This window comes from Hyaena hyaena, unplaced genomic scaffold, assembly GCF_003009895.1.
Source record: "Hyaena hyaena isolate Hyena2069 unplaced genomic scaffold, ASM300989v1 scaffold_313, whole genome shotgun sequence".
Taxonomy (NCBI): domain Eukaryota; kingdom Metazoa; phylum Chordata; class Mammalia; order Carnivora; family Hyaenidae; genus Hyaena; species Hyaena hyaena.
In genome coordinates this window covers 532,488-545,728 of record NW_024080945.1, presented here as the reverse complement: position 1 = coordinate 545,728, position 13,241 = coordinate 532,488, and the positions used below count along the sequence as shown (strand labels likewise).

General features: G+C 42.0%; 1 protein-coding gene across 5 annotated transcripts in view; it reads left to right on the top strand.

Moving 5' to 3' along the window:
- The window catches only part of RNF144B (ring finger protein 144B), a 103,115-nt gene that overhangs the window by 55,144 nt on the left and 34,730 nt on the right, over window positions 1-13,241 (top strand). For all 5 annotated transcript variants that reach the window (XM_039248592.1, XM_039248594.1, XM_039248590.1 and 2 more), the window contains exon 4: window positions 11,367-11,427. In XM_039248592.1, the coding sequence (XP_039104523.1) occupies window positions 11,367-11,427 (61 nt within the window). The remainder of the gene's footprint in view (window positions 1-11,366; window positions 11,428-13,241) is intronic.

The window sequence follows — 13,241 nt, the reverse complement described above, 5'->3', positions numbered from 1 at the left end:
ATATATCCTTTGACTTATAAGCTAAACAATTGGAAAGATGTTACTAGACCATTTGTAACTGGTCTGCATCTGGGTTGCCCATGTTTAGCTATCACCGAGGTGGCGCAAGTGAGCTTGAAATGATTTTTAGGGAAGAATGAAGGGAATGCATAATGGTTTAGAAGTGATTCGTTTTAGGAAACTCATGAAATAATTGAATTTTTTGATAAAAAAGTAATAATGCATATGTAATCCTGAGGTGAGAAATACTGGTTACTTTTGTTTCAGAAAGGGGTGGAAGGAAATTAAAGTGGAGAAAGATTGGGTTAGCTACCAAGGATACTATTAATTTGTACAACTTAGAAATGGGTTTTAAAATAAGACTTGAGTGTTCAGAAGCATTGTTCTATACGTCATCATTCTAGAAAAGATGCTTCCTTTTTGATTCGCTTCTCCAATATTCTCATCAGTGAGCAATGTTTACTAAGCATGCAGTGACATGTGTCACGTCAGGATTGAGAGGTGAGTAAGCCCGGCCCAGCATTGCCCTCCTGCAGCTTCTGATCTAGCAGAGTGACATTAACCTGTAACAAGTCAGATAGTTCTAGTAAGCCAAACACCTGACATGAAGCAGGCAGCAAGAGCTGTGTCTCCTAGGAAATCCTAGTTAATATATGTATGCAAAGTCTATTAAAAATAAGTGAAATGAATAGTTTGATGAACTTTCCAGAAGCCTTTGAAATGAACCACAGTCCTGTATTCTAGATCTTGTGCTCTCCAATTCAGTAGCTCCTAGCTCCATGTGGCTACTTACGTTTAAATTAATTACATTTAAATAAAATTGCATTCCTTTGGTTGCACTAATCATGTTTCGGGTGCCCAGTAGTAGCCACACGTGGCTCGTGGTGGCCTAATCAGAGAGCACAGAATACAGCATCTCCATCATTGCGGAAAGTTCAGTGGCCTGGTGGGTTCTAGACTTTTAAATGGATGGTAACCATTATCCACGGACACTTGGGTTATCAAATGTTAGAATACCATGTATTCAGGCGAGTGAGTGGAGACAGGCCGTGGTTTGTTTTGCAGTTCTCTAGAACAGAGTTTGACTTTTCTAATTTTCTTAGTATAGAATTTTCTTTTCACATTCCCCTGCTATTCTGCCCTCTGTCTTATTTCTTACCCTTCCCCATTGTACATCCTCATTCACACCTCCCTGGTACTCTGTACACCCAGCTTGACTCTCAGAATGGTTTAACTTTTAGGCTGTATGGAAACCAAACAAATCCATTGTGTCCCTTAGAAATTACCAACGGATATGTGAAAAACAAAACAAAATAAAAACATCCTTCGAACTAAAAGCTATGGTTATTTTTTCAATTCCTCAAAGTCTCTTTCCCATTAGATGAGCAAGAAGACACCCAGGCATTAAAGGACCGTTTCTGTATGCACTGGTCTGCTGAGAGCCTGACTAAAGATGGGCACGAATGTACAGTAATCACAGTTCTTAACCAACTGGCCACTTTTGTTTTCCCGTAGAGTAAAATATTGTGGGAGTAGTAGTGGCAGTCTCTCATTTTCAATTGAGACATGAATAGAGTATTATGTTAGAGATATTTGGTAGCTTTATCAGTTTATATGGGGCCACTCCTTTTTAAAAATTAATTTTAATTAATTAGAGAGTGTGAGCAGTGGAGAGGCAGAGAGACAGAGAGAGAGAGAATCTTAAATAGGCTCCGTGCCCAGTGCAGAGCCCAATGTGGGGCTCCATCTCAAGAGGTCATGACCTGATCTGAAATCAAGAGCTGGATGCTTAACCCACTGAACCACCCAGGCACCCTTGGGAACACTCCTTTCAAAGCATATACCACATACACATGAACTTGTGCTGGACCATCTTCTTTTCTGGCTTCCTTTACATCAAGCTTTCTCTTATACAGTTATTATAATAGGCAGCTCTTAGATATGAGCAAGTATATCACAATGGCATTATCCACCTCATTGCTTGATTGGACTCTGTCTCCGTGAGCACGTATCCTGCCTTAAAAAAATGTTTACACAGATAATGCATAAATATACTTTGCATGTTAAAAGTAATGGTGGTTCAGACTCAAGTTCCCTTTGTGCTGCTGCTATTTATGTTACAATATGTGGTTCCTCATCATTCATTGTCTTCTAAAAGGCGTGGAAGTATAACATTTCTTCCCCTTCAGGGGACACCAGCAGCGTAAGCTCTTTTCTCCAAATGCTCTCCAGTGTAGATCTCGCTCACACGGTTGTCTGTGTTCCCGGCCTCGGCCTCCCACCCCCTGTGGGTCCTGCCTGATTCTTACCGCTTCCCAGGGAGCTCTCAACTATGGCTCTGCCCTGTGACTTTTATTGACCAGAACAGGTTCATTAGCAAAGCACTTAATGCCCCACCCAAGTACCACTGGCATGTGGAGGAAACCGTAGAAAGGACATCTTCTCTTCCATGTCACACAAGGTGATGGGAGGCGGTGGCTGGAGGCCATCCCGCTGGGGGCCCCGGACAAGTAAAACTCGGCCTTCCTTGCGCTGTCGGGTACTTCTGGCCGTGGCAGGACTCTCCTCATGGACTCGATCCAGGAATTGTGTCCAGCGCGGAGTTGTGAGAGGTGGGACCCAGATTGTTTGCTCCCATAGCGTTACTTCAGGCAAGGCCTTCTGTGCGAGGTGGTGGCCCTGTTCTGACGGTGATGAGTAACGGAGCCCTTCCCTCCCAGCGGAGGGGTAGTAGCACACGGCCACTTGCTGGGGGAGCCCTAGCCGTGTGTCTGTGGCCTCCCTGTAAACGTCGGGTGGCGAGCGCAAACCTGCCATTACGTGGCCTGAGTGATGGGGCTTCCTCTGTCTGCCCACTGGTGGTGGAGGCCAGGGAGCAGCTTCTCAGCCACCAGCCCTCCTCCCAGGTCCTGGGGCATCGAAGTGACCCGCCTGCATTTTGCCGCTAGAGCCCCCAGTGCACCCGCGCCAGGATGGGGGCCCTGCTCTGGCCAAGAAAGGGGGCTGCAGGATTCCTCCAGGCCGGGCCTCAGGATGGGGCACCGCGGAGGCCCAGGAGAGCGGACTGGGGGGCGGTGGAGCGCTAAGGAATTTGAAGCTGCGTTTGCGAACTAAATACGGGTTTTACTCATGGTGCATGTTTATTGGGATGATTTCAGTAAAGGCTGCGGGGATTATAGCGATCCATGTGCTCCCCGCAAATTGCGCGTCAGCACAGCCCCCCCCCCCTCGCCGTCTCTCTCACACTCCTCCTTCCCATCATGACGGTGTGAGGTGGGGCACGGGGGGCTGAGGATGCCCAGGCAGGCAGCCAGAGCCCTGTTGCTGCCGTTTCGAGATCTTCATGAGAAGGGACCAGAGTGTGTCCATAATTCCCTTTGGCTGCGATGTGTGTTAGTGGGAAAAGAGTCGAACCTGGGGGCGACAAAGGATAAAGGAATCTGCTATGCCGGCGTTAATAGATATTTTTGAGGTGCCCAGTTGAATTTTATTTTAGAACGTAAGGCTTTGCTTTAAAACTGCATATAGGGGCACCTGGGTGGCTCAGTCAGTTAAGCGTCCGACTTTGACTCAGGTCATGATCACAAGGGTCGTGGGTTCGAGCCCCGCGTCGGGCTCCGTGCTGACAGCTAGCTTAGAGCCTGGAGCCTGCTTCAGATTCTGTATTTCCTTCTCTCTCTGACCCTCCCCTGCTCACGCTGTCTCTCTCTCTCAGAAATAAATAAAAAGCATTTAAAAAAATTAAAAATAAATTAAAAAAAAGCATTTAAAAAAATTAAAAATAAATAAAATAAAACTGTATATAAACGGCAGTGCCTGGGTGGCTTAGTTGGTTGAGCATCTGACTTCCACTCAGGTCGTGATCTCACAGTTTGTGGGTTGGAGCCCCACATCAGGCTCTGTGCTAACAGGGCAGAGCCTACTTGGGGTTCTCTGGCTCTCTCTCTCTGACCCCCCCACTTCCACACACACTCTCTCTCTGTCAAAATTAAACAAACATTAAGAAAAAATTAAAAGTGCTTATAAATGGAGAATAATGTTTCTGGTTCTAAGCTGCTTCTTTAAAGGCGGGTATAAGAAGAATAAGCAACAATGGGTTGAATGTGTCACAGGGATGTGCACATGGGCGTATCTTTTACCCACAGAGTAGGTGAGGGAGAAAGGCAGGGGCCATGTGGGAAGGTGTACTGAGGCTGCCGTAGAACACGTGAAAAGAGAATAGCCAAAGCGGCCCCCGTCAGGGAACCGTGAGAATAATTCTGGCCCTGGACTTCCAGCTTCTGACATCTTTTTCTTTTTTTTTTTAATTATTTATTTCTAGGAGAGAGAGAGAGAGAGAGAGAGAGACAGCGTGAGCAGGGGAGGGTCAGACAGAGAGGGAGACACAGAATCCGAAGCAGGCTCCAGGCTCAGAGCTGGCAGTCAGCACAGAGCCCGACGCGGGGCTCGATCCAACGAACCGCGAGATCATGACCTAAGCGAAAGTCGGACGCTTAACCGACTAAGCCACCCAGGCGCCCCATCTGACATCTTTTTCACTTTCCAGGAGGGCCCTGCCTTTTGGTTCCTAAGCAGTGACGCCCTCTTATCATCTCCCACAGGTTTCAGTATCCTGTTTGTAGGGGAGGAGATGGGAGCTTGGTTAATACACTCAATGGGTGGATGTGCCACTTTTCTTTCTTTGGTAGAAAGGGCAGTTCTTACTTTCTGGGCTGAGATAGGAAACATTGGTAATTTTTGTACAAGTGTGATAAGGCACTTATCCATAAAACTGGGACTATTTTTTTTTTTATTGCCAGTATTTTTGCAAGTCATAGCACCTCAAAAATTGCCAAGGGCTTGACATGCTATAATGATCTCCTCGTGGTCAATTCCATCTTCAAGTATACTGGTCCCTTGTGTTCTTTGTTTAGTCTCTTTCATTTTTTTAAAGCAGCTGTAGCAGAAATAGGATTTAAAGGGCCAAACCCAATTAAAGAGTAGGTTTTTATTTTTTTGTCTTCTGTCCTAGCTTTCTAGACCTTGACGAGAGGCACTTACCTGAAGCCCACCCCTACCTTCGATGTTTGAATCATTTCATTTTCCTGACCAAAAGACAATGTATATTTTAATCGCATATAATATTTTATATACAAAATATTGGCCAGTGGTCAATATCATGGGAACACACCACTTTCAGCATAAATGCTTCTCTGGCAAACAGGCCACTGTCTGCCCTCATTTTCTTCTTTGGTTTGTGTAAGGCTTATGTCAGTGTAGGTGGTGAGGCCTGCCCAGAAATTATGATCATACTAATGTAGTAAACGAGGTGTGCCTCACTTTTCATTTCTTTTAAAAAAATTTTTTTTAGTGTTTTAAAAATTTATTTCTGATAGAGAAAGAGAGAGACAGCATGAGCAGGGGAGGGTCAGAGAGAGAGGGAGACACAGAATCTGAAGTAGGCTCCAGGCTCTGAGCTGGCTATCAGCACAGAGCCCGACACGGGGCTCTAACCCACCAACCACGAGATCATGACCTGAGCCAAAGTCGGACGCTTAGCGGACTGAGCCACCCAGGCGCCCCTTTTAGTTTCTTCTCAGTTGCGAATATTAGATTATCCTGTTCACCACCACGTGTACCATGTGTACACCCCATGTCTAGGTGTATTCTGAGGGGCCTGGTTACCCTTGGCTACAGTTGGAGTGGAATGGAAAAGTGGGGACTTTCAGCAAAGTAGGAACTGAGTCCTCAGGTTAATTTTTAGCAGAAAAAAAGATAGTGATTATGGTCAATTAGTAGCTTTTGTTCTTACTCTTCTGGTGTTACTGCTCTCGTTCTGTTAAAATGAAATGAAACTTATTTTATCTTTTAATTAAATTTTCTTTCTTTTTGGAAAGAATTTCTAGAATGATGAGGATGAGAAAAAGTGGTTTTTCATAGGAGGAGAGAGACTTTTTTTATTTCTTGAATAGGCAGATTAGTATATATTTCAAAGGAGAAATAGCAAAAAGACTTTAAATCAAAATAAGAATTTTTTCATTGCTGATCTGAGGCAGTCGTTCTCTTGATAGTTGAGAACATACTTAGAAATGTTTGTTTCTACGGCTTGTGTGTGGATCTGGTTATTAGTGGATTAGAACCCACTGAATAAAAAAAAATCTCAGTAGTCCATACTGACCTGAATAAATAACTGGATAATAAGTAAATGGGAGTGAAGGGACAGCTGCCTTTTAATTAATTAATTAATTGGATATTAAATTTACATCCAACTTAGCATATAGTGCAAAAATGGTTTCAGGAGCAGATTCCTTAATGCCCCTTACTCATTCAGCCCATCCTCCCTACACAGCCCCTCCAGCCACCTTCTCTTCTGTATATTTAAGAGTCTCTTATGTTCTGTCCCCCTCTCTGTTTTTATATTATTTTTGCTTCCATTCCCTTACGTTCATCTGTTTCGTATCTTAATTTCCTCCTATGAGGGAAGTCATATGATATTTGTCTTTCTCAGACTAATTTTGCTTAGCATAATACCCTCCAGTTCCATCCACCTAGTTGCAAATGGCAAGTTTTCATTCTTTTTGATTGCCGAGTAATACTCCATTGTGTAGTGTGTGTGTGTGTGTGTGTGTGTGTGTGTGTGTGTGTGTGTGTATAAAACATCTTCTTTATCCATTCATCTGTTGATGGACATTTGGGCTCTTTCCATACTTTGGCTATTGTCGATAGCGCTGCTATAAACATTGGGGTGCAAGTGCCCCTTTGAAACAGCATTCCTGAATCTCTTGGGTTAATCCCTAGTAGTGCAATTGCTGGGTCGTAGGGTAGTTCTATTTTTAATTTTTTGAGGAACCTCCACACTGTCTTCCAGAGTGGCTGCACCAGTTTACATTCCCTCCAGCAGTGCCAAAGAGATTCTCTTTCTTCACATCCTCGCCAACATCTGATGTTGCCTGAGTTGTTAATGTTAGTCATTCTGACAGGTGTGAGGCGGTATCTCATTGCGGTTTTGATTTGTATTTCCCTGGTGATGAGTGATGTTGAGCATTTATTCATGTGTCGGTTGGCCTTCTGGCTGTCTTCTTTGGAGAAGTAAGGGACAACTCTTTCTTATAGTAGAATTCTAACGAACAAATACAGAACGAAGGATAGAAATAGAAGATTGTCGTTAAGTAATTACCACAGTAATAGCTATTGTAAGCAAGAATTATCAATAGATACAGCAGTTAGGGGAGCAAAGGTATGATGAGAAACCGGATATTTGCAGAATCTCAAAATGTATCCCTACAAGAAACCTTTGCTGATTACAAAGGGTGGAGAAATTTGGTAGACACCCCCTTGACCAAGCTAAAAAGTCACCACCACCAGTAATGAGATGGGTGTCCTCATATACCTCCTGATGGCTTAACATCACTTCTGTGATATTCTTGCCAAAAATGCAAAACCTCAACTGAATCACGAGAACACATCAGACAAACCCAAATCGGAGAACACTATACAACATAACTAGCCTGAACTCTTCAAACATATCAGGGTTGTGAAAGTCGAAAACAAACTGAGGAATTGCCACAGATTGGAGAAGGCTAAGTAGAGACATGGCAAGTAAATGCAATCCAGGGTCTAGGACTGAAAAAAAAAAAAAAAAAGACGTAAGTGGGACAGTTTTTGACCTTTGAATAAGACTTGCAGGTTGTTTGTTTTGTATCGATATAAATTTCATTATTTTAATTATTAGCTATGGGACGCCTGGGTGACTTAGTTGGTTAAAGCATCCGACGCTAGATTTCTGCTCAAGTCTGATCTCACAGGTCATGATCTCAAAGTTTGTGAGTTCGAGCCCCATATCGGGCTCTACGCTGACCACGCGGAGCCTGCTTGGGAATCTCTCTCCCCCTCTGTCTGCACCCCTCCCTCTCGAGCGTGCTCGCTCTCTCTCTCCCAAAATAAATAAATAAAAAATTAATTATTAGCCATGGTTATATAAGGTGTTAACAGTAGGAAAAGTTGGGAGAATGGGATATAGGAACTCTACCCAAGTTTTACAATTCTTCATGAGTCTAAAATTATTTCAAAATAGAAAAGTTAAAAAGGAACATTCTGATATGATTTTGAACAATTTGGAATTTCTTTTTTGGCAGGAAGAGGAGAGTTATATATCACAAGACACCTCTTTATAATCTCTCCTGTTGGGGTTTCAGTTTTGCAATCAGTTTTAGAGTCATTGTGATTGTTCAGGGTTTTGTTTTGTTTCTAAAGCAGTAGTCCTTTAACCTGTGACGTGATAGAGCCTTTAATAATTATCCTCACATACTTATTTCCAGTTTTTAATTATAAAAAACCTTGCGCAAGAGTGACTTATTCCAAATGGCAATGGAGTCGGGAGTTTAATACTTTGGACCATCTTGGTTTTTGTTGGTGTTGTTTCTAACAAGATCTGGCTGTCTCTAAAGGCATGGGTATAATAGAAACATTTTGGAAAACTTGTCTAATCTTAACATCCAAAAAATTGTAAGAACAAGAAATGGATTTTTTTTTTCCCCTCAAGGAGAAGATTAAAAAAAAAAAACACCTTATGTGTCTTTACTGCCTTCTCAGTAATTTAAGTTCCTTCAGGGGAGCTTGTGTGTCTCCTTTCCTCATCTGTACCCCAGGCTTCCAGCCAGTGCTGTACCGTTACTGGATCATCGAGCAGAATACGGAGAAAGTGCGAATTTAAGTGGTGGGAGGCTGGGAAGAGAATGGTATGATGGAGCTAATCTTTTTTTTTTTTTAATCACAAATTTCAATAGAGAAAAAAATTTGATTTGCCCTCCTAAGGCTTAATTCCATAAAAATCGTTGGTCTCTAAAAAATGATAAATAGGAGATTCAAAGTAGAGTAAGAAACCAAAAAGAAAAAAAATTAGAGACCTCTGACTTCCCTGTTGGCAGTAATGTGTCCCATGATGAAATTTATCTTTCTGATTTAAAATTAAACATCCATCTCTACTGTTGTTGACTTTTCACTGCATTAATTTGTGTCACTTATTCAATTAGCGTTTCACCTGTGTCTAAAATACTTCGTCTTCTGTTTGCTTTGTCTTCCAGAAACTGTATTTGACTCAGCTGTTACATAAATTACATGTCATTGAAAACAAACAAACAATTTTTAGGAGCTGACTTTGAGGGGTTTGAAGAAGTTCCTCATCAGTCCAGAAACTACTTTAGAGGGAGGCGAATCGCATACAGGGCTGCCCCGTAGAATTAGACCTTTTTTGGAAGTGGGGGTTGAAAATAAAGATAGATTCTCACTGAGGTCTCTTGGGCCCAGATGACAGCATCTTCAAGTCACCTTCGCCCAAAAGTTGAAGTAATATTAGATTATTTGTCCTCCAACTGCAGTGAATGAACAACTAAGTCAGGAACTGAATTCGGGCTCCTGAATGGCCCCCATGCCTTTGGCTGCTTGCGTCTTCTGTTTCCAACTCAGACGGTTTTTGATTTGTTTGTTTATTGTTTTATTTTTTTTTTATTTTGTTTGTTTGTTTTTGAGACACCTTTGTCTTTTAGGAAAGATGCCCAAGTAGTATTATAACAGATGAAACAAAACTGGCTTTCAGTGTAATGAAAGCCTAACCATACTTTTTTTTTTTTTAAGTATAGTACAACACCCATCATATAAAATTAACCATAATTTTTTTTTACAGTGATTGTTCAAGAGCTTTATTTAAGGCACCAGATTAAAATGCAACCTTTTCCCCCTAGCTGGAGAAAAAATGTTATAATTAAATTAAATTAATGTTTTCCCATACTTGGAGAAGACCGAACTTGCCTATTTCGTGGTCCTTCATACATTTTGGCTAACTTAGTTAAATTCACCTGCAAAATAAACAAATTGATTTTTTGTGTATGGAGAAGAGGATCAGAGTTTGGATACCTTTAAAAAAAATAGTATTATGTACAATTTTTAACGGCCTCATTTTTTTTTTTACTCTTGTTTTCTTAAAGTGGACTTCCTTTCATTATTTCAGGAACTTCCATCTAGATATATTTTATACCAAAGAATCTGCAGTGTGTTAGAGTCAGAATTGCTAAGGCTAAGACTGTGTCCTGTATCAACTTGCCAAATGTTTAGAAGCCTAACATCACATCTTTTGCTTTTCTCAGTTATATATCTTTTAAGCAACGTCAATAGAGTTGACGTCAATGGAACTATTATTTTTAGAATGCCAGTTTAAGAGCATTTGGCTTTTCCTGCATCTGACTTTGAAATGCAATTTAAAAGGATTAATCTGAAATGTCATTTGGCCAGGTATGAATCATTGTCACTTACCAGTAAACCTTTGGGTTCATATTGCCATCTGAAGTGGAGATAGAGGAGTCTAGCCACAAGAAATAGCTTTAGCATTTTAAGCATTTTCTTTCTTTTTTTAAAAAAAAATGTTTATTATGGGGCGCCTGGGTGGCTTAGTCGGTTAAGCGTCCAACTTTCGCTTGGGTCATGATCTCACGGTTCGTGGGTTCGAGCCCCACGTCGGGCTCTGTGCTGACAGCCAGCTCAGAGCCTGGAGCCTGTTTCAGAGTCTGTGATTCCCTCTCTCTCTGACCCTCCCCTGCTCATGCTGTCTCTTTCTCTCTCCTAGAAATAAATAAAAAAACATTTTAAAAAAATGTTTATTTTTGAGAAAGAGAGAGAGCATGAGTGAGGGAGGGACAGAAAGAGGGAGACAGAAGATCAGAATCCAGCTCCATGCTGACAGCAGCAAGCTCAATGTGGGGCTTGAAGTCACAAACTGTGAGATCATGACTTGAGCTAAAGTTGGATGTTCAACCAACTGAGCCACCCAGGTACCCTTTTAGCATTTTCTACCACAACATGGATGGCAATCAATGACAACCAAAGGCCCCATGAGGTGATTTTTTTGTCCAAAGGAATGTTTTTTATATTGCTTCAAAATTGCTATTCCCTAGGAGATGAATGAGGTTTTCATAATTCCTGAGGCACTATTTACCTGATCTTAGTTTTTAGGGTTCTAAAGCTAGGACTATAATCTTTTAAACATTTCTTAAATGAATGTGGAGAGAAGAGGAGCATCTTTCGTATATGTACACAAATAACTGGGGTGGTCCCAAAGCTTGGTTGACTGGTCTTAGTAGCTGCTGACAGAAGAACAGAAGGTGACCGGTGGGTCCTGTCGTGGTGCTTTGAGTAGCGACTCCCAGCCGTGGCAGGGGACTGGGGCCGATGTTGGAATTGCTCTTTGTGTTACCCTGTGAACTGGTGGGGAGGAAAAGCATTTGGAGAATCACTGCTATAAAGTAAGCCAGATGAGAAGGAGAGGTCGTAGAAGGCCGGAATTCTAGGCTCCACTGATGACCGAGACCTCATCTTTTTAATATCTCTGGTTTCAGATTGCCTGCTTGGTACCTGTGGACCAGCTTCAGCTTTATCAGCGGTTAAAATTTGAACGAGGTATGTACACGCGCGCCTGTCTATCCCGATGATGGGCTGGGGCTTTACACGTGTCATCTCCACACTTTCCTCCTAGGAAGGTCAGGGCACCTGTGGGCTGTCAACAGAGCCACAAGTGCACTCCAAAAGGGGAAAAACTCTAATTGCAACATGAAATTTCAGCTTTCTCAGCTGGAGGCAGAAAAAATGCAGTCGAGCAGGAACTAGAAGCTTCCTTATTTTGGTTGCCTTATATTTTTAATTTGGCTCATGTGAAGAGAGTTTCTGCAAAAGCTGGGACAGTTTCACAAAAGATCATGTTCCTTAAAATGGGTTTTACCACCCATTTTCCCCTCCTGAAGATCACTTCAGAATATTAATCGACCCAAACATTTTTACTGCTTCTTGTGATACTCACTCTTCATTCCTTTGAGACTAGCAATCATAGTGATGGCTGAGTGTGTCCTTCTCATGCGATCTACAATGTATCGGATTCATTTTCCATCTCACTTTGGCCTTGGGGTAATTGATATGGCTTTTTTCTTTGTGAATTTTTACCTGTAGGATTCATTCATTCATTCATTCATTCATTCACTCATTCGTCTTTTGGCTTTTTGCAGATCTTTTTTAAGGAACTCTTTTCCTCCTGTCACATCCTGTACATTCTTTTTTTTTTTTTTTTTATCGTTTATTTCTTTTTGAGAGACAGAGCATGAACAGGGGAGGGGCAGAGAGAGGGAGACACAGAATCTGAAGCAGGCTCCAGGCTCCGAGCTGTCAACACAGAGCCCAACTTGGGGCTTGAATTCACAAACTGCAAGATTGTGACCTGAGCCAAAGTCAGACGCTCAGTCAACTGACTCACCCAGGCGCCCCAACACCCTGTGCATTCTTGAACTGAATGGTCTCTTTTTCCATATCTGAGATATAGGAGAAAATTGCTCCCCTAGAATGCAGAGTCTCATTGAGTACCCAAAATAAATTCTCATCCAGCATGAACACTCAGTTTTCTGATTGATAACTTTTAAATCTGGATGGTAAAGTCTAGAGGTGAGGGTAGGGGGGAAGAGGAACATTTACGTCTCAAGTGGCAGGAAGTTTGATAAACCCAATTACCTTTATCTCATTTAGTTTTTGCAGTTACCCTGACAGATAATTCTTAACATGAAAAAAAGAAACCATGCAGAACATGAGGGGGTAAGAGTAGACTGGAGGTGGGGTGGTGGGTCACAGCATGGCCCTCACTGCCTAGGACCAAGGTTTGGCTAGTTTCATAGGCTTTTTTTTTTTTTTTTTAAGCAAGAAGCCAAAAGCAGATTCATCTCTCCTGGCTAGATCATTTAACTACATTTTTAAGGCTGAAATACTAAGATGGAAGATACCAAAACATTTCTTGGACTAGATTGCTCGAATCACATTTTTGCCTCATGGGAAGATGCAGAGAGTAGGTGTGAAAATAGGTGGTATGTTGTTGAACATAGAATCTGAACCAGCAAAGTCAGATGAATTTTAGGTTTGCTTGATAAAGACACAGCCCAATGCATCAGTCCTGTGTGGATTCTAAGCCAACTAGAGAAGTTAATGGTGGGGTAGTTTACATCTCCGATCTACCCATGTGGGCTGATGAAACATTATGGCCCAAGGTGCTGATTTATTGGGTGTGATAGCCAAAGATGATAATGTCAAACACCTAGCCTGCCAGCCTCCCACTTTATCCCAATATCCTATACTATAAAAATAAATTACTGTGGGAATGAAGACATTCCAACTGTTCATCCTACACATGGATGTGGCTGTAGCCAGTGCTGTGATTTAAGGACTCTTTTTTTTTTTTT